At 37.1% G+C, this 21396-nt stretch overlaps 1 protein-coding gene across 1 annotated transcript in view; it reads left to right on the plus strand.

Moving 5' to 3' along the window:
• The first annotated feature begins 1396 nt into the window (after positions 1-1396).
• Positions 1397-21396, plus strand: part of LOC145693401 (ATP-binding cassette subfamily C member 4-like) — a 28621-nt gene continuing 8621 nt past the window's right edge. The window contains exons 1-4 of the mRNA XM_081769369.1: positions 1397-3081; positions 6094-6266; positions 15169-15301; positions 15809-15919. Coding sequence (XP_081625495.1) covers positions 2908-3081; positions 6094-6266; positions 15169-15301; positions 15809-15919 — 591 coding nt within the window. The 5' untranslated portion in view covers positions 1397-2907. The remainder of the gene's footprint in view (positions 3082-6093; positions 6267-15168; positions 15302-15808; positions 15920-21396) is intronic.

Below are 21396 nucleotides of genomic sequence, written 5' to 3' on the forward strand. Positions count from 1 at the left end.
TACCATTGGCTTACTATTTTCAACTTAAAACTATTATGTACTAAAATATGTAAGTGATTTATCTCTTTTTTCTAATTGGTTTCCTATCTTTTTTTCTATTACGTGACATATGTCAAGAGCCACCTGAGTTGAAAGATGCGTGCATAATTTGACAATACATAACTGTCTAAAAGTATAATAATAAAATAATTATTATTTATACTAAAATTTTATCAATACTTTTAAGTTATATATTACCAAGGAAAATCCTTATGATTGGAAACTGATTACATTTACTTTATGATTGAAAATATTGAGCTAGTTTTGTTTAATAATAACAGTGATTTTAGTTTGCTGTCAGTGGATTTCTTTGTTGTTTATAGAACTTCAATTTATAAAGGTAACTAAGAAAGTTCTGTTGCTTTTTCTAGAGGTATGTGTTCAATTGGCCCTCACACCATAAGTTGAATCCAAATGGAGATAAGGCAAAGGTCAGTTGTTGGTCTGGTTATATCCATCATACTGCCTGGTTGTGGCAGTTCAGTTACACCGTGAACTTGCGTAAGGGCAGAGTGAATATGAGACCTCCAAAGAGCGTCATAAGGGTGTGTATGCTGTACAAGTTCAAACTGGGGTCAAACGCCGCTGCAAAGGAGCGGAAGATATGCCAGGCCAGTGTTGCCACACTTGGTATAATTGTACCAAATTCAGCCCTTTTTGTCATTCATCAGCCCTTTGGTACCACGCTGGCATTTTCAGTCCCTTTTGTGAAAAAGTTGCTACAATTCTACCCAATTCAGCACAATTTAACAAATAGTTCTCACATTTTCAAAAGTGACATTAGTTTTTTCTTACATCTCACGTTACTCATACTTTATGTTGAACTCTTAAAAAATGCTGTTGAACATGACGTGTGATGTCATCTATTTTCTGTTACTGCATGTGTGTTATGTGTATGTGTACTATCTTACTACACATAAGGTGTGATGTTATGTTTTCTGTTTCTGTATTATGTGTATGTGTGCTGCATTAGTTAGAAATAATAAATACCATTGTGACTTAAAATTACGCGTATTCATAATGTGTCGTAATATCTTTCAAGGAAAGTTCTAAGACACTGGTCCAGTGTTACATTTTTTACAAATGTCAGTTTAGTTACCTTATATTCTTCCTACAGTGTATTATCCTTCTTCAATCGAAGGGAAATAAGCGAGAATGAAAGTGTACTAATTTATATTTTAATATTTTCTTATAACGTTCTGTTCATACACGAACTCGCTCGGATTGATTTATTCCTCGTTTTATATATATTTTTTCATATATGGCCATAATATCGTTTTGGTTTCTTGGTCACTTTGAAATAGAGGCGCGTTTGGTTTCGTTACAATACATACCGAAGATAACTGTTTTCCCTCTGTTATACTTCCTACGTGCGAGAAACATTTCATCTACTTGGACGGTTTTCGGAGTCCTCCTATTTGGATGTTTTTATAAACAACACTTTCTTGATTTGGACTTTTGGAAGAGGGGGGAGTGTTCTAGAACTTTAACTCTTTTGGTTTCGTGTTGCAGAGCCGTGTATTACACTTTTTTTTTTAAAAAAAAAAATAATGAATTCAGCACTTTTTGTTACAATTTGGTACTATTTTTCAGCCCACTCCAGAGCTAGGACTGTGGCAACACTGTATCAGACCTTTGGCGAAGGTGTCATGACTACGCGGATAGTGCAGCGGTGGTTTAGCAAGTTTAAGGACGGTGACGAAACACTGGAAAACGCACCACGTGCCTGAAGACCCTCACACGTACAAAATGAAGATCTTCAGGTGTACAGTGGCCAGCCGTGTGAGGAAGTGGAACTACAATTCATTATGTGAGGAACTGAGACTACAATTCAATATGAGTGGAGAAACTATATTCGGTAGCACCTCCATCAACTTCGGAAATACTACAAGTTGGGTAGATAGGTCCCACATGATTTGACTCTAGGCCAGAAGGCAACACGAGCAGACACATGTGTTTCTTTCCTGTTTCGTCTGAGGAAGGAGACATTTCTGGATAGGGTGTTGACATGTGATGAGAAGTGGGTCCTGTACGAAGCTCCACGGCATGGCGCCGTCATCATTGTTTAGCATCCCATGAACCGATTCCAAGACAGCCGAAACCAGCACTGCACTAGAAGATGGTCATTCTGTGTGTTTGGTGGACTGCTCGCGGCATTTTGCATCGGGAACTGCTACCAGCAGGTCAGAGTATCAATGCAACTCTGTACTGTCAGCAGTTGAACCGTGTTCAAGAAAAACTCAAATTTCTGGAACCAGCACTTCTGAATTGCAAAGGGATCCTCCTGTTACAGGACAACACTAAGCCCCACGTGGCTAGGATGACCTGGTACACCATTCTACACCTTGGACGGGAACACTAATACATCTACCATACTCCGCTGAGATTGCAGGCTCCGATTATCACTTGTTTCATTCCTTGGCAATTATCTTATAGGACGCCAGTTCACATCCCTAGTAGAGGTGCAAAATGCACTTGATACCTTCTTCGCTTCACAGCACACCAAATTCTACCGAGATGGAATCCATGGCCTTCCAGAATGTTGTCAGAAGGTCGTCGATGCTGATGAGGACTATTTATAATCTTCCAGGAACGTCGTAGGTGACATATCGATGTTCGAAGGTGGTGTGAGAAAAAGCGACAGAACTTTCTTGGTTACCTTTATACATTTTCACTGGCTTTATCGTATGATTGCAGATGTATATCTCATATGCAATTGTTGTAACTAAATATTGATTTTTAGTAAATAGAAAATTGTTGATTTTAGTTTGTGATTAATTATGTAAATAATTTTAGGTAGGTATTGTGGCTCAGAAAGAGAGTGTGAGAATTTTTTTCATTGATTTGCTATTTGGCTTTCTGGACGTAATGGGTGAGGTGATAATAAACAATGTTAGTAGTAAGGAGTGGGACACTCGTAAATTACGAAGGAGTTTGACATTTATTCCTGAAAATCCTGTATTATTTTCTGGGAGTTTGAGAAGAAATTTAGATCCAGATTTTGAATATGACGACGGCGAAGTATGGGCAGCACTCGATAAGGTTGGTTCTAGTACTAGTATACAGTATAAATGTGAAATATATATCTAGACTAATATTTTCAACTAATGCATCAAAGTTGGATTAAGACGTTCATTATAAAATATTAGTAAGAGTAACCTGGCGTTTAATTTGAACTAATGAAATAAGTTTACTGCTTGAGAAAGAAAACGCAACTTAAACTGGAAGAGTAACTTTAAAAAAATTTAACTTGATATATTGTGCAACCCATCTAAGTTTGTTTTACTTCTACTTTTCTGTCATTGTTACTGTCCCAGAATTCATTACTATTGTCGTAGTAAATTTATTACTCTTACCGTAGTAATTGAAAATGAATCATTGTTTAAAATGTAGTAGCTCATTACTTCACACACTAATCTTTATATTAGGCCTATAAGGAATATTTTATGAAGATATGCTCAGCGTTAGATTCGGTTTACACTTTAATTGGGATCAAAAATATGAAAATTAGATGTTGCTAATCGTCGAAATGGTCAAATTTGTCTGAAATTTATAGCGATGTTGTACAAAATAAATCCAACCTCAAGCTCCTTCGTTTCGCTACTAGAGTGGCTCCGGTCTTTTCTAGAACTTGAAAAATTCCCCTTGTATTTTACGATGGAACCTATCCAAGTGTAACTCTGACTTCGAGTCGAGACTATGGCCGTTGGATACCTTGCCCCAAAAGAACATAACACGAAAAGGGATACATCCTCGATCGCAACCGTTGCGAAGATATAAGCGTGAAAAGTTAGAAATTGAGCTCCATACTATACATTACAAAGTCAGATTTTTCGGAAACGGTCGGGTAAGGAAACTCAGCGAATACATATCAAATTAGTGTGGGGAGCCCAGAACCTTTTGAATGAAAAGTTTGTATCCCCGGGGCACTCGCAGGGTCCCAGGTGGGGTTCAACTCAAAATTTGCAAATGGAACCTGGGGTCAAGTAGCAGACTATATGAAAACTATTGTTAAACAAAAAAAAAAAAAAAAAAAAAGATACAACAAATTTCAACTCTCTACAATAAGCCTGTGACAACGGGCAACAGGTAAAAATGTCAATACAACCTACATCAGAAAATCTATGGCTACGCTTCTAAATCCGTTGAGTTGTGACAATAACAAAACAGAAAAACACGTTTAAAAGTGCAAGGTATTAAAGTGAAGCAAATTGCTGCAGTCTCTCACAGAGTCGCACAACGGACCTTATCGTGACTTCGAATGATCAATGGACCATAGAATAACTATGACCATTGGATTTCCTGTCCTAGAAGAGAAAGGATATTGTCAATCGCAACCGTCGTGGAGGATGAGAAGGTCAAAAGGCAACGGTATATGCTTCGCGCATCGGGCCCCCAGATTCACAGATTACAAAGTGAAATTTCTATCAGAAGATTTGGTGTACGAGAAACATGATGGTAAAGACGAATAGGAGTGACCTTGAAACTGTGAGGTAACTTGGAGAGGAGTGGGGTTAGAGAAACCTGGAATAATGGTGCAGAAATAAAATATATCGGAGGATGCTTTTGAGAGAGAGACTCTACAGCAATTTGCTTTACGTCAATACCTTGCACTTTTAAACGTGTTTTTATGTTTTGTTATTGTCGCATCTCAACGGATTTAGAAGCGTGGACATAGATTTTCTGATGTAGGTTGTATTGACGTTTTGACCAGTTGCCCGTTTGCACAGGAATATCGTAGAGAGTTGAGATTTGTTCTATCTTTTTTTATTTAACAATAACTTTCATACAATATGCTACTTGACCCCAGGTTCCATTCGCAAATTTTGAGTTGGACCCCGCCTGGGACCCTGCGAGTGCCCCGGGGTCACAAGTTTTTCATTCAAATGGTGCTGGGCTCCCCACACTAATTTGATATGTATTCACTGAGTTTCCTTTCCCGACCGTTTCCGAAAAATCTGACTTTGTAATGTATAGTATGGAGCTCAATTTTTAACTTTTCACGCTTATATCTTCGCAACGGTTGCGATCGAGGATGTATCCCTTTTCGTGTTATGTTCTTTTGGGACAAAGTATTCAACGGCCATAGTCTCGACTCGAAGTCAGAGTTACACTCGGATAGGTTCGATCGTTAGTATATTCTTAAGTACAGGTAAATAATACATATATGTACATCCGATAAATTTTAAATAGTTTTGGAACGAGAAGATGAGAACACAATAGTATTTTTTTTATATTAATTTACTACTTCAGATACGTAAGTAAATCAGTATACTTTCACTTCTGCATTTTATTTGCTAGGAAGATTTATCTATATATTAGGGATAGCCGAACGAATCCGGTTCCGGAACCGGGTTTTCGGATTCAGGTCTGGATCTGGTTCCTCAGATCAGTTTCTGGAACCAGTTTTAAATTTACATACGATGTCGTCTCGTAAGGAGGAACGTGTGAACGTAATCGAACAGTTATTTTTTGTATGTAAGCTACAACTGATTTTATTTTTCGTAAAGGAGTTCTAAAACAAATGGTGTAATACAAAATCACTACTGAACATAAATAGCTCGGACTCATTCCAGCTTTCCCTACTCAAGGAACTTTTACTTTTCCTGTGTGTATTTAAGTATTTTCGATGAAAAATTAACACAATAATGTATCTACGAACAATTTCAATTCCCTGGAAATTCTAAATACATTGCAATGCAAAGGCAAAATTACAGCTACAGAAAAAAAAAACCTTAGCCATTTTTTGTTTTCACTAGGGATGGCGGGAACTGGTTACTGGTGCAACCGGTTTTCGGCTCTGAACGGATCCGGTTCTAGAAGATTCGGTTCCGGAACCAGGTTTTCGGATCCTATTCCAGGTTTGATTCGAAAGATCTGGTTCCGGAACCGGTTTTTTATCCATGTTTGAACCGGTTCCGGAACCGCTTCGGAAACCGAATTTCCCAGAACCGGTTTCTCGCGGAACCGGTTCCACCGGAACCGGAACTTTGTGGACATTCCTACTATATATCTAAATACTAGTCATATTCTTAAGCTGCTTTTCTGTTCTAGGTGGGATTGAAGACAGGTATCAGAACACTAAATAATGGGCTGAATTACTATATCGTACAAAGTGACGATACATTTTCCGTTGAAGATAGGCGTTTGTTATGCTTAGCAAGAGCAATGCTTAAGAAGAACATGATGATTATAGTAGAGGAAGTAACAGAACCGGAAGGGAGTCAGTAAGCAACTTGTTTCTCCTTAGATAGTAGAATAAAGATATTTTAAGCCGAATCATTTTCATTCATTGATGAGAAAAGTTGTGCTTCCTACAAAATGAAGGTTTGAGGTAGCAAAGCAACACTAACGAATTGATTGGTAAAATATTGTACATCATTTTTCTCAATTTTAGCGCTAATGGTACTTAGTTTGTTAGCCTTATGACACCTCCACGAGCGTGCCAATCTCGACCTAACGTTGACACATTAACCTTTAGATTTATTTGGAATTTTTTCCACGTTATTATATTGGGGGGGGTCATTTTGACCCCTTGAGTTTTTTCCTTGTTTCTTCGAACATTGTTTTGTAACTCTTGTTTGAAACGTACTGCTAGGACCATAATCAATATTTTCATTCAATATTTTCTTAATGATTTCCCATTTAGGTACAAGGGCTCCATATTTGTATTAACAATAAGTGAGTACTGAACCTAAATTTCTTAAACATTAAATCTCGCTTATAATTTCAAGAAATATAACTTTATTATAAATATTACACAACAAATTGGTATTTTTGAGAACTTTGATATACATTGCAAAACTTATACAATAGGTGAATTCTTAATCTTTTGTGTACAAGAGTTTCAAACTCGTCACTGGAGGGTGCGGTGGCTCAGTGGTAGAGCGTTCACCTCCGGTACTTGGAGTTCCTGGTTCGATCCCAGCTCGTGCCGTGTGGACTTTGTGGTGGACAAACACTGTGCTCGTGGGTTTTCTCTGGTTTCTCCTGTTTCCTCCTACTTTCTTCATTCCGTCATTTCACTCATCTCTCATCATCACCGTCTCCTTTAGCGTAACCGGCATAATCGTGGGACGTAAAACAAAGGTTTCATTTCATTTTCAAACTTCACTTAGAATGTTATACCTGTTCCTCTAAAATATGTTCCTGCAAAATTTCATAGTCTGTTAGCCCACTTTCATTAAAATTACATAATTATTTTAGTGATGGTAATGAAATATACAGGGTTTGTCCGGAATGTAGTAGCACTGAATTTAAAAGAAATATTCACAATTTTGACACATCGACCTAATAGTTTTCAAAATATGCCCCTTCTGCATCAACACAGCGTTTCCAGCGCTTCTGCCAATCATTGAAGGCTACCTGGAACGCAGCAACTGGAATGCCTCAGCTCCCTTACGGCCTCTTGAATGGTCTGGACTGGGCCGTGGTGCCATCCTTTCATGACCCTTTTCATTCGGGGGAAGAGGAAGAAGTCTGCAGGAGCGACCTCTGGGTTGTACGGTGACTGGGAAGTAGTGCTCTCAAACGGGTCGGGTCAACTCAGGTCGGGTTGTCGGGTCAGGTCAGCTCGGGTCGGGTTGTCGGGTCAGGCTACTCGGGTCGTTTTGTCGGGTCGGGTCATTCGGGTCAGCTTGGGTCGGGTTTTCGGGTCGGGTTGTCGGGTCGGGTCATTCGGGTAAACTCGGGTCGCGTTGTCGGATCGGGTCAATCGGGTCAGCTCGGGTCAGTCGGGTCAGTTCCCTTTGTCAACTGAGTTTAGATTGAGCTTAAACTCGGCTAAAGTCGAAACCTGCTGCCTAATAAAAATAGCAATTTTCAATTGATTTTATAGAAACCATAAATCTATTTTGAACAATTCCAGCTAGTGTTTTTATGGTAAATGCTTATTTTTGTACTTGTGTGTACTTTAATTTTTAAATGTGGAAGATTGATTTTACCAATCGACTGTAATATTAATATCTACGCCAATATGGAGTCTGGATTTAGAACAAAACTAGAAGTTGTTTAAGTAAGGCCAAAAGAAAGATTGGATATGGACGACCAAGCCCAAGCAGGGCCGCGGTGGCTCAGTGGTAGAGAATTCATCTCTGGTGCATGGTGTCCATGGTTCGATTCCAGCTTGTGCTAAGTGAGCTTTGTGGTGGAGAAACGTCGTGTAGTGGGTTTTCTCGGGGTTATCCTGTTTCATCCCACTTTCTTCATTCCACCATTTCATTCATTTCTCATGGTCACCATATCCCTTAGCCTCGGTGCAGAATCGAGGGACCTTAAACTGAATATTTCATTTTATTTCACCAAGCCCAAGAACATCGATACAGAACAAGATAAAGATTGGATATGCAAGACGAAGTGCATAGTAATCTTGTTCTTGGCCTTGTTTTGGTGATCACCAAGTAGCGATGAGCATATTTTCTTGCTTTCCGTATAGTATGAAAGACAATCAAAATCACACTTGGTCTTCATTTGTACCGATGAGGCGAACATTCTTGACTCTTGTATAGCATAAAGACCACCAAGACTATGAAATGCAGGACCAAGACTTCACTGTGCAAGACAAAGTATAAGACGCAGTATTGATGACCAAGACCCAGGATGCGAATTGTTTGAATTTTATTTGTTGGGCTGAAAGTGATGAAATAAAATTAGTATTTTATAATTATTATCACACTGTATTTTTAAATTTTAAATTACAAAATTCATATTATGTATCTTCTTACTTGCAACTATTTAATATATATACTTTAAAATAAGTTTTAATTACCGAGAAAGAAAAATCAAAGTGGCGCAAGTCCCGGAATCATAAGAACTTATTTTGGAATGAAAGTTGAAGGATTGGGAAAAATCACAGGTGTTCTCCCGTTTCCTCAACCCTTATCATTGTAGTTAAACTATTTCCTTTTGTCTCAGCTAAGAGACTCTTGCTACTGCCTTCCGAGAAGATCCCCTGCCGTCCGACCATGTGAGAATACTGACCTTGAAAAATTTCGTCACATAGAACTAAAGCAAGAAAAATAATTCTCCCACGTCGGACATTGGTATCAGTTATAAAAAGAAATAACCAAACCTCAAAAGTGCCAAATATTCATTAAGATGCATATACAAATCCCCCGCTTGATCTAGCTAGTGGTTAACGTGTAAGACTTCGGTACACGTGGTCCGGGTTTAATTCCCAATGGGAGTGCACTTTGGCGTTCACCCATTGTCGTGACATAGTGCTCTCAAACGGGTCGGGTCGGGTCAGCTCAGGCTACTCTGGTCGAGTTGCCGGGTTGGGTCAGTCGGGTCAGCTCGGGTCGGGTCAATCGGGTCAGGTCAATCGGGTCGGGTCACGGGTCAGGTCGGATCGGTCTTCAACCCGACCTGATCCGACCCGTTGAGAGCACTACTGGGAAGCTGTGTGATATCATGTTTGTTCAGGAAGTCCATGAAAGCAAAGGCTGTGGCTCGTCGCCTTGTCGTGAAGCTTCCATGATCCAGCGAGCGACTCGTTTTCTGAGTCTTTCAAGTACTTCCACGTAGAATGCAGCATTGAGAGTCTGACCAGGCGGTACAAACTCTCCGGTAACGCTGCTCTAGCTAGGGATGCACGCGAGACGATACGAGACGAGAAATGGAAAGTCTCGTCTCGTCTCGCAGCCTCAAATGCTGGTCTCGTCTCGTCTCGCAAATGTGAAGTCTCGTCTCGCTTCTCGCATAAAATTTTGAGTCTCGTCTCGCGTCTCGCGCGAGACTTTCTCGCATGGTCTCGCAGTCTCGCATATATTCTGGTCAAAATTTTGCAATGTGTTATTCTATGGCTGTTAATGAATGATGATGTGATATTCTGTCCGAAGGCAGGTATTTGACCTAAAAGTCCTTTGGCAAGCTGAATCCTTGGTGGTTTGCCATTGCTTTCCATGGGATGAATGTTCATAACATCCTAAGGAGACGGAACCTAAAGTTTAACATGGTATCCGAACTTGTGTCCCCTCCGCTCCAAATTAAAAGAAAAGTTGTGCTGGAATTTGATTCCTGGACCATTAATTTTCGACAAATTAACCCTTTCCGGTACCCGGCTTTTTGGGCTATTTTTTAGACTTTCAGTCAAGCAGCTACTGCATCGTCACTATTTATCCTAGGATCATGGTTCATACCTCATTCTCTTCAGAATGAAGCTGGCTTTCAAATGGTATCACTTGCATGCTCATACCATATACCAGGAGCGGGAAAAATGATGTCAAAGGGAATTATGGAGGGAATTTTTTCTCGCATTTTGGGCCCCTCTGGAGTGGCCCTGTGTGAACGTAATCATCTAAAAAAAGCTGATAAATAGTACTTGGTATACTAAATGTGTGTGCCAAATTTCAAGTTTCTATCTTGAATAGTAAGGGCGGAAGAAATTTGATCAGGAATTCCCACCATGCCTCAAATTACCGTAAAACACCATGATCTCAGGTAAAAAATTTCCTGAGTCATTCCTAATTACCCTAGGGTCATGTTTCGCCCATCATTCTCTTCAGCTTAGAACTGCCTTTCAGGCGGTATGACTCACATGTCTCCATCATGTATCTAAGGCGGGAAAATCCCGAAAAAAGGGATTTTTTGGGTCTAAATATCCTTTTTTTCAACTTTTAGCCCCTCTGGACCCCCATGTTTTAACGCAGAGATCTGAAAAAATCTGATAAATACTACTAGGTAGGCTGAATGTTTATGCACAATTCCAATTTTCCAGGTGCAAAAGTAAGCCAGCCAAAAAAATATATACCGACAATGTCCCATATTCTCGTATACAGAGGGAAATTTTTAAACATTCCCTGAGACATCCCTAATTACCCTAGGATCATGGTTTGCACATTATTCTCTTCAGAATATAACTGCCTTTCAGGCGGTACCATTCACTTGTCTCCATCATGTATCTAAGGCGAGAAAATCCCGTGAAAGGGACTTTTTGGTAAAAATTTCCCTTTTACAATGTTTAGCCCCTTTGTACGCCCATGTTTTAACACAGAAGTACGAAAAAATCTTGTAAATACTCCTCGGTGGACTGAATGTTTGTGCACAATTTCAATCTTCTAGGTGCAAAAATAAGCCCGCAAAAAATAATACCCAAAATGTCCAAAATTCCCCTATACAGAAGTATATTTTCATAAAAATTCCCTGACAATTCCCTAATTACCCTCAGGTCATGTGTCGCACATCATTCCCTTCAGAATAGAACTGCCTTTCAGGCGGACATTCACTTGTCTCCATCATGTATCTAAGGCGGGAAAATGAGGAAAAACGGGATTTTTGGGTAAAAATATCCCTTTTTTCAACTTTTTGACCCTCTGGATCCCCCCTGTTTTAACGCAGAAATCTGAAAAAAATCTGGTAAATACTACTCGGTGGACTGAATGTTTGTGCAAAATTTCAATCTTCTACGTGTAAAAATAAGCCCGCCAAAAAATAATGAACATAGACCGGCCCCGCAATATTAAAAGAAAATATATATTTTAGAATTATGACGTCATCACCTCCTATGTCTCGACGCAGGAAGGTGTGAAACCATACGTAAGGTCTTCTACAATGCCTCTGGACTTGAAAAAAAAAACCGACGAAAAAGCTCAAATAGCAATGTACCATGAAACACCCCGTATGGTACAGATTGTACCATGGGATCCCCAAAGGGTTAATAGCATAATTTACAGCAAAACCAGCATAAATTGTTGCTGGATTCAACATTGTTTTCCAGCTTAGAGGTCTCCAGCAATATTTGGCTCTTCTAAAATATCGTCGCCACTATCAACACTTACACGTTTTGGTCGTTTCCTTGAAGGGAGATTTTCCATTATAAAGATGTTTTTATACCACCAAAAGCGCTTGTAGACAACAAAACAACTCCTCACAACACAATACGACCCAATTCCTTTGGTTCGTTCTCGCTTGTAGCAATGTTGCATTATCGCATTTTATCAACTTTCGCTTTCTACTTATATAGTGTTGCCAGATCTAGAAAATAAAATTACTGACAGATATAGGGCCATTCCTACCATCTCGCATCAAACCTATAGGGCCATCCTACCAAACCAGTGTTTGAATTAAACTTCCGAACTAGAGGGGGATGTTTTTGATAAATAAATAGAAAGAAAATACTTATTCCATGTAAAAATATCATGTTATTTCTGCGAGCCGGACCCGGGATAAACTTTGACGAGAGGGGACTTCCCCGCCATCCCCCAACATAAATCGCTAGTAGTAATGTGAAAAAGACAGAAACAACAGAAATATCACATTTTGCAGCAATAGGGAGTCTTATTCGCTTTTCAGACCAAAAAACATAAGTTCATGTATTCGTGCGCGCCCGCGTGTATGTGTTTGTGTCGCAAAATAAAGTCCTAAATCCATGTTGTTGTAATAAATTTACAATTTATAAAGCTTTTCATTTTAATGATGTTTAGAAATTAAGGAAGGCTTTAATTCTGAAAATCAACCTTGAATAATAATAAATCTCATAAAATGTCTATTTCCCCAATCACTTTTTTGTTCCTGGAGGCATTAACGCTCAACTTAGAATATTCAATAAATGTAAAATCACTAAATATATAATTACATGTAATTCATAAATGTTGCGAGACTGCGAGAAGTCTCGCGAGACTTCTCGTGCGAGACTTAACTGAGTCTCGTCTCGCGTCTCGTCTCGCATGGTTTAGTCTCGTCTCGCGTCTCGCATAAAATTTTCAGTATCGTCTCGTGTCTCGTCTCGCAAATGCGAGACGAGACGCGAGACGAGACGAGACTTCTCGCGTCTCGCGTGAATCCCTAGCTCTAGCAAACAATTCATTGTGGAGATGACAAGGTACTTTGAAAGGGGTTCACCTTAAACTCAGTCTACACTCCTGAAGGCTTGGGGACGACGGATAACTAGTGCGGTGATAGCTAAGACCTCACACCTACCAATCAGGGTAATAACACCTCCCTCCTTCACCACTTTTTGGTGGGAAAAAATCAGTCCTACTACTCCCCGGACAAACCCTGTACTGCAACATTATATTCCATTTTTTGTACTGTTTGGAGCGAAACTGAAAGAATCATATTAATATGTAAGGATTCGAAAGCCCTTGAAATGAATTATTGTTTATAATACACTACTATGAATCAGAGGCTCAACTTTATGTTGTATTAGCGACACTGTTAATCTGATGATATAGTGGAGTACGTCAAACAATTTTCCTGTTGACGTTTGGTTGGTAGGAGATTTTAGCCTTGGGTATCTATTAGTTTGAAATTTATGCGTTTTGTATTAGTTTGAAATGTACAAGGGCGTATCAACATAAATGGTCCACCCTGTATACGGTAGTAGATAGAAGTTATTTCTTTATACATCGTGAAAGAAAAAGTAATTGAATATGTGTTGAATTTAATTGTTTCATACGTCAATTCATTGAGAATCTGTACAGATTTTTATGCAGCACAGTGTGACAACATGATAGCTTGCCTTTCGACCAATACCGTGGAAATTTATTCAGCTATATAAAAATACTCATCATCCTTTTCTCACACATAGAAAATATTTATGTACGGTAGTTAGTTTATTTTTCGTTCAATTTAGGTTATTGTGAAATATTTCTGTTATAATTTAATATTCCTAGTAATAGAAAGATACAAACATACGAAGTCATAATGGATTTTTAAGCTTACTGAAATTTGAAGAATTGTTTCTCCGCTTAATTTGAAATTGTATCCAGACCAATGATCTACATTTGCTAATTACACTAGCCTGCGATGGTTCTGTTTTTCAACATTTGATGATGGTTTCCTATGTATCTTGGTGCGCTTAATCCAAAAATGACATTAGTTTGTTTCCATCACGTCAGAGTTATTTGCAAATGGCAATGTATCAAATATAGTATATGTCGAAAAGTCACAAATATGCGACTTAATGACAAAATCGGTTTCTTATGTAAATCGTGTGGAATTGTGGAAGAAAAGGAAGAAAATATAATATAACAGAAAAGAAATACTCACGAATTTAATCATTGTGTCCACGTCTTTTTAGACCAATCATGCTGTGTTTCTGGCTTTTCCGCGCGTGTTCTTTTTTGGGTTCATCTCGATGCTGGGAACATCCAGCAATAGCCCGTCATCATTGTTGTATTTCATCGTCCTTGGTAATGCTTTTCCATTTCTTAGATGTCCTGATGGAATCTCTCACCCATCTCTCAACTAACAGTACCTAGGTTCTTCGGGAAGAAGTCCAAGTGGAAATGTAAGAAATGAATCTTCAAACTCATGGAACAACCTAACTTTTTGTACTTCAGCATAGTATCAACGATAGACTTGAAATTAGGATTCTTCTTGTTGCCCAGAAACTTGGTTATTACGTTTTTACAGGCGACCCAGACTTTTTTTTCCAGCAAACTCCATGTGTTCCGGACCGGTAAAGACATTCTCTTTTAGAACTGCGATTGATAAGGTTGGAAATTTGGTAGACATGCACTGGAAACATGTACCATCCTTTGGTAAGGCTTTCACATATTGCTTCATCAAGCCTAATTTGATATGTAGAGGTGGCAAGAGAACTTTCGTTGCCTTGACGAGAAGCTTTTTGAGTACATTTTTTACTCCAGGTTCCAATTACGCTCGTTATGGATACTCTTCCCGCTTCCAATGATTGTTCCTGTCACTGCTATCTCATTTATACACACACACAAAAACACGGATACTTTGTGTACCCGACTTTGGATAACGGAAGATACGTACGAACGGTTGGAACAGCACTAACAGTTGCAGTCTACACCACGTTTAACGGCGCAAGTGCTGCTGCCATCTGCCGGTTTATGTTGACAACGAATTGTGTTTGTCATAAACAAACGGATGGCGCCATTTCCTATGTCCTGACATCTGTCCGTAGTCTCATATTTGCGATGTTTTTAGACATAGCACATTTCGACACATTGAGATTTGCAAACAATGGGATCAAACTACGGTCATTTTGGATTAAGCGCACCAAGTTACATAAGAATCCATCATCCAATGCTGAAAAACATGACACAACCGAAATATGCAGGCCTGTGTTATTCAAAACTTCCCACAATCTTAATGAAATTGAAATATCTCATTATTTTCGTGTTGTATTTAATAATGTATACGCACTTGATTTTTCAGCATTGAGGAAATAATACTTCATTTACTTCGAACTTATTTCAAACAATGGATTATATTAATCTTAGTCAAAACCAAACTTCATGTTGTGATGGATGCAAACCAAGTAATTGTTATAGGGGAAAATGGTCAAACGGTACGTAATTATTTAATAAAGGTCTTGTATTTATCTTATAGTATAAACTACACAATTTGTTCTTGCAATGGTATCACGACAAATTAATACTTTAATTACATTATGCATGCCATACAACTTAATGTCTCTAGTAGTAGAAAGAAGAAAACATAAGTCATAATAGATTATCAAGCGTAATACTTCAAAAATTGTCTCTCTGTTCAATTTGAAATTGTATCATTTTATTATTACACTTTGGTTGAAACGCATATTCAATGAAGGAAGTTCAAGTATTTTCCATAGACCAATTCTCCCCATGCCGAGAATGGGCATTTCAGTGACTTTACAATAAAGCAGCTGTGAGGGTATTTTACTCCTAGCATGTTCTGCTACGTATTCCACTACTCGTAGATAGTGGCTGGTATTATGTTAACGAATGATATATTGACTTCCTTGACAAACATTATTTTTCTTTCTTAACAGGTTTGTGAAGTACAAGTAATATTAGTTGTTGATTTCTCTTGGCAGGAATGTGATCATCCATTCTTTTTACTTCAAGATAGAGAAAGTATTCTTTATGATATGGTAGAATCCAGAGGTCAAGCTGTACTGGAAAGTTACTCAGCGATAGCTAGAAATGTAAGTCTAAATGCAAGTATTGTGTAACACGAGACAAACTAAATGTTTTTGCGAGGTTGCATCTTCTTTCAATTTTCTACTAAATTGAAATCTATGAAAGAAGATCAAAGTAGACATGTTTGAGAAGCAATCAGTGTGGGTTGAAAATTTCTATCCCATGACTCTGAAAGAATAAAATGTCTATTCTGAGATGCAGATTTTTAAAAAAAGAAATATAGTCTTAATATATATAGATTTGACGGTCAAGTCAGCAATAGACATTTATAAATTCTATTGAGTAAACTGATATTCAATGTATGAGTACTCGATGTATGGTACTCAATGAGTAAACTAAAACATGATACTATTTAGGCATTAGCAATTTGACAAAACACAGCATGAAAATGCAAATCTTCAAGTGGGTAACAAATTGCTTACTATTAAATATAATTTTGGCTACATAAAGAAAAAGTAGGGACAAAAGCAAAGAGGTTTCAGGTTAGACCCAGGAATTGTGCTGGTCTTATGTCAGTCAGCTATCCAGTTAACGCCATATACTCGTTCAGATGTCTGAAGATTAGCCACTTCTTAACAATTTGTACAGTCCAGGCTGGTAAGGAACTCCGGATGCTCTGGGAGTGTGTGTGTGATGCGATGGTGATAAAATGAGTGGGAATAAATATACACTAATATGTAATGGAAACAATCATATATAATAATATACGAAATTGTGACATGAAGACTCGGAAATAGAGCATCATCTCGAAGCCGCTTCGCGATCCGGTCACGATAGCGTGCGACTTCCGGTCCGTGTGTACGCGGCGGCGGGACACAACTGACCAGGGCCCGCACTAAGTGCTCCGAGTGGGTCCTGGGCCTCATGTCGATACTCACGGTCCGTTTCTTGATGTGCAGGATGAACCGAGATCAATGAATAATACAGCTACATAAACAAATACAGCCAAAATCATAATTTAATCATAATTAAAAAAAAAAATCAGAGAACCAACTTTGTCAGCATGACACTTATGTGCATTACAGAAAAGTGATGTGTTTAGTGAAGTGATGTGTGTGCAGTGTTTAGTGAAGTAATGTGTACATAGTGATTATTAACCACACAGAGGAAACCATGACACAGGAGAGGAACACACATACAGGTGAAAATCACTTAGGTGAGAAACCAAGATTAGGAAGAGAACAGCATTAAGCAGACACCGAAATTATCTGACTGGAGATCAGAGCATAACAGGAAAATTTTTTCGTGCTATTTTAATGAACTCTAAAATCAATAAGACGAAAATAGAAATTGTAGATTTTGGAAATATTAAAGAATCATCAACATAATATACATGACGATTTAGGTAGGAGCTAGATAGCAATTGAATCCTGTTAAATATATGATAATAAAATTTGGTAGGAATTAGATAGTAATTAAATTCTTGTTAGTTAGCAATATTGTTGAGATAGCTCAAGTCCATTTTGTTTTTCTTTTCGTTTTCTTTTTGTTTTTCAAAATGTTTTGTTTTGTTTGTTGTTCATTGTTGTTTGATGTTGAGTGTTGTGGTTCCGTCCTTCCCACCCTTTTCCTTGTTCCCTTGTTCCCTTTTTCCCTTCAATTATTGCAAATAAAGGATGATGAAAAAAGGCTAAAGAAAAATAAAATGCGATGATGATAGCCCGTTTCGGTTAAAGTCTTCAGATGCCGAAACTAAAGAGGCGGATCTGAGCATTAAAAAAAAAAAAAAAAAAAGTCCAACCAAGGATTATTTGTTAACGGATTCCCTGCGAATGTGTATTGAACTACACTTAGTTATTTTCACTTTATTAGCATTAATATTCACAACAGATGTTAGACTAACATGATAGAAGTATATTTTCGTGACCACATAAAGATTTGATTTACTTCAGTACTTTCACTGAGGATCAAATAAATGATAAAAACCTCGATGAGTTTAACCTGCTCCAAGATTCGATCCTTAACGTTCTACTTCTACAATCTGCTCTAAGCTAACTGTAGCAGACCTTCGTAAACAAATTAGTGAGTTCATGTATTTTAAGATTATAAATCTAATGGCGTAATCTATTGGCAAAACATTTTGGCAAATTATTTTAGATGAATTTATAGCATAGACAAAAGATGCTAAGATTTATGTAAACGAGGTTTTAAAAGTCTTGAAGTCTAACGTCCCATTTTTATGACTGTTAGACAGTGATAAATGGAAGGAAGTTTATGATAATGACACAGACGGCGGATAGATTGAGAATGGGAGATAGAAAGAGGATTTCTTGCGCAGAAATATGCGCTTTGGAACTGAAGATCCAAAATCTATGCTCTCCTTTGCCATGCATATACTACATTTCGATTATTCCTTACTTAATTTTCACTATGAACCGTTTTAGTTGCACAGTAAATCATCTTCATTAAGTGGAGAATACTTGTGTTTTCCTTTTTAGGCAATTACACAAACGTTCACTTGAAACGCTTAGGTTATTATCCTTGAAGTTCTAAAACTATACTGCTGTTTTTCTCCATATTTAAATTACTTGATATAGCGGCAAAAGATTATTGCTTCTTGGAAGCCAATGAATACATCCTTCGATTCTCATTTTAAATATTTACACTTTAGAGAATTTCCGAAAATCCTTTCCCTTCTGAAAATAATCCCTTATACCAAAATTGTACCAAAATCTACGTTTTCAGGTAGAGTAAGTTACTAGTTTAAGTAAGGAGCATACCATTTTACCAGCAATGCTTCCCAATTGTAAAATAGATTTTGCATAATCTGAAAACAGATTAAGATAACCTCTCCTTCCCCCCGAAATTGTAATATATTCCAAAGTTTTAGCTGATAATGGGCATAAATAATGAAGTTATAGCACAATAAAGATTTGGGGACAGTCAACCAAGACAACGGTAAAATTTTAGGATAACTTCAAATGTATTTAAGGATTTTATGAGACATTTTAGAAACATTGTACACACTATAGAGGGTAACAAAAGACATTATCATCAATGCTGGAAGTAAAATAGTTTACCTACTCGGTATACACCATTTTTAATTTTCGAATGGCACTATGTCATGGTATTAAGTGTATAAGATGACTGCATAATAAAGAGTAAAATGAATGTTTCATACGTAGCAGTATTGTAGACTTAGGAAAATACTTGAGATCTATTGCTATAGCTTAGATCCATAGACTAACCAATGTACGTGAATAAGTAATGGTTCCTGAAGAAAGTAGTTCCAAGGAAGACTATTCTAACCTCAAGCACAAAAATACGCACAATGGTTCAACGGTATTGTCAGAATAAAAACTATTTTTCAATTATTTAGTAAAGAAGTTTCCGAACGGAATATTTACAAACTAATATAACACATTTCCCATATCAAAGCATAAACACTTAAGAATATTAGTTAATTAAACAAAATAATCATCAAAGAGTCGCGCCAGGAAGAGAAAATAACGTGAAAATCACTAAGATGACCATGCTTTACCAGTTCTCGTATTGGTCTTGTGGTTAGTATATAAAATATCCACGAGACAAATTGGGATTCAAATCGCACTCACCCGAACTATTTTTTATGTTCGGTTTTTCATTCAAAAATGATAGAACAGTAGGAAACTTTATACGTAAGCGAGGTATCGTCAAATACTAACATGAAGCAAATAATGTTAAATTACAATAATAACTTTACTACGTTGTTATGTAAGTAAAAAGATATTCTGACTATACATTTTGAGCAAGGTACAAAACAAAATATATTCTGACACGAAAAACACATCAGAATGTTCAAATCTGAAAGTGGACAATACCCATAAATGTTACGTAATACATTTTTAGGTGTCAAACAGCGATTTAATTCATCAGTATGAAGTATGGATGCATAAATGAAAGTGATTGAAAAGCAGAAGAAAATTCGAAGTTAATCAGTAAAGAAAATTCTTTTACATTGATACACTTTACCAGTATATTGAATTTCTTTAACATAGACGTAGCCGGTAATGCATTTAGAGATAATTTTGAGATCGCATAAAAATCCATATCTAATAGATGTATGGTAGCGGCGAAGATCTCAGAAAGCTTCAATTTTTGTATATTGGTGTTTTTTTTTTTTTTTGGTACATTTTGTTCCAAATTATCTTCGTACCAGTGTCCAGTCCGTGAGTCAAAAGGAATAAGATAAACTTTTATCCTTTCCATTGACATACGAATGGAGGAAAAAATCACCTCCATTCCTCCCTCCATATACCAATTAATGGATTGGTTATTTTTCCAGATGCAGTATGAACAAGATTTATGTTCTGAAGTTGACACACTAGTTATTTAATTCCCTTTGTTAGGATGTATCTGAATATTTCAGATTATTTTCTTTAGATGTACAAAAAAGATGACTAGATAACGGTGAACAAGAATATATTTATAATACTTAACCGCACTAGAAATTTTAAGAGTAATTTTAAGAGACGCATTGATCCAGCCTTGATTCTTGATCGGAATGAATCAGATCGGAGTCCTTTAGAAAGTTACTGAAATATAATTTTATACTCTGATACCACTGCTTATCAGCCGACATATTTTCGCACTTACAGTTAGGATAATCCTCTTCTGAACTACTTTGATCGGAAACTATATTTTTTTATTGTATGGATAAAAAATGTAGCAATGATTCTCCAGCATAACCATTATTTATATAATAAAATAGCAAATCCATTACTTTGTCAGTATTTATTTCATGTTAGTATTTGACAATATGTATTGCGTTTCCTACTGTTCTGCAATGATTTTCTGAATGAAAAAACAAACATAAGTTATAAAAAAAGATAGTTGAGTTGAACTCTAAACTTCGGCGTGGGGATTCGATATACTAACCACAAAACCACTGCGAAAATTGGTAAGCGTTGTTCATTTTAGTGATTTTCATGTCACTTTCTCCTCCTGGTCTGACCTTTGATAAGTATATTGTTTAATTCACCGTGAAATTATAGGTTTTTATGCTTGAAATATTTTTATATGATAAATGTCTTCTGTTAATTTGGAAATATTCCGCTCAGCATACATTTTTTTTTTTTTTTTTTTTTTTTTTGCTTTTCAACAGTTTTTGTCCTCACTGGAACTACTTTCTTCAGAAACTATTGCTTATTCTTGTGCATTTAGTAATCTATGTATCAAAACTCTTGCAATGAATCTTTTCAAACATCTCTTAAAGTTTGCAACACTGCTACGTATTAAACATATATTTTTGTTCATCATTATATAATCTAAATCTGATAACATGACGTGATACTATTTGAAAATAAAAGAGTGTATACAGAGTTGATAACACTAGATTACGCACAGCATTGACAATAATGCCTTTTGATAGCCTCTATAGTGTGTATAATGCTACTAAAATTTCTTGTAGATTTCTTGGATATATCTGAAGTTATTTTAATTTATCTTAAAATTTTGTCATTGTCTGGGTGCAGTTTCTGGAAATCTGTAATGTGTCACAACT

Source organism: Thermobia domestica, chromosome 8 (assembly GCF_964235325.1).
Source record: "Thermobia domestica chromosome 8, izTheDome1.hap1.1, whole genome shotgun sequence".
Classification (NCBI taxonomy): Eukaryota; Metazoa; Arthropoda; class Insecta; order Zygentoma; family Lepismatidae; genus Thermobia; species Thermobia domestica.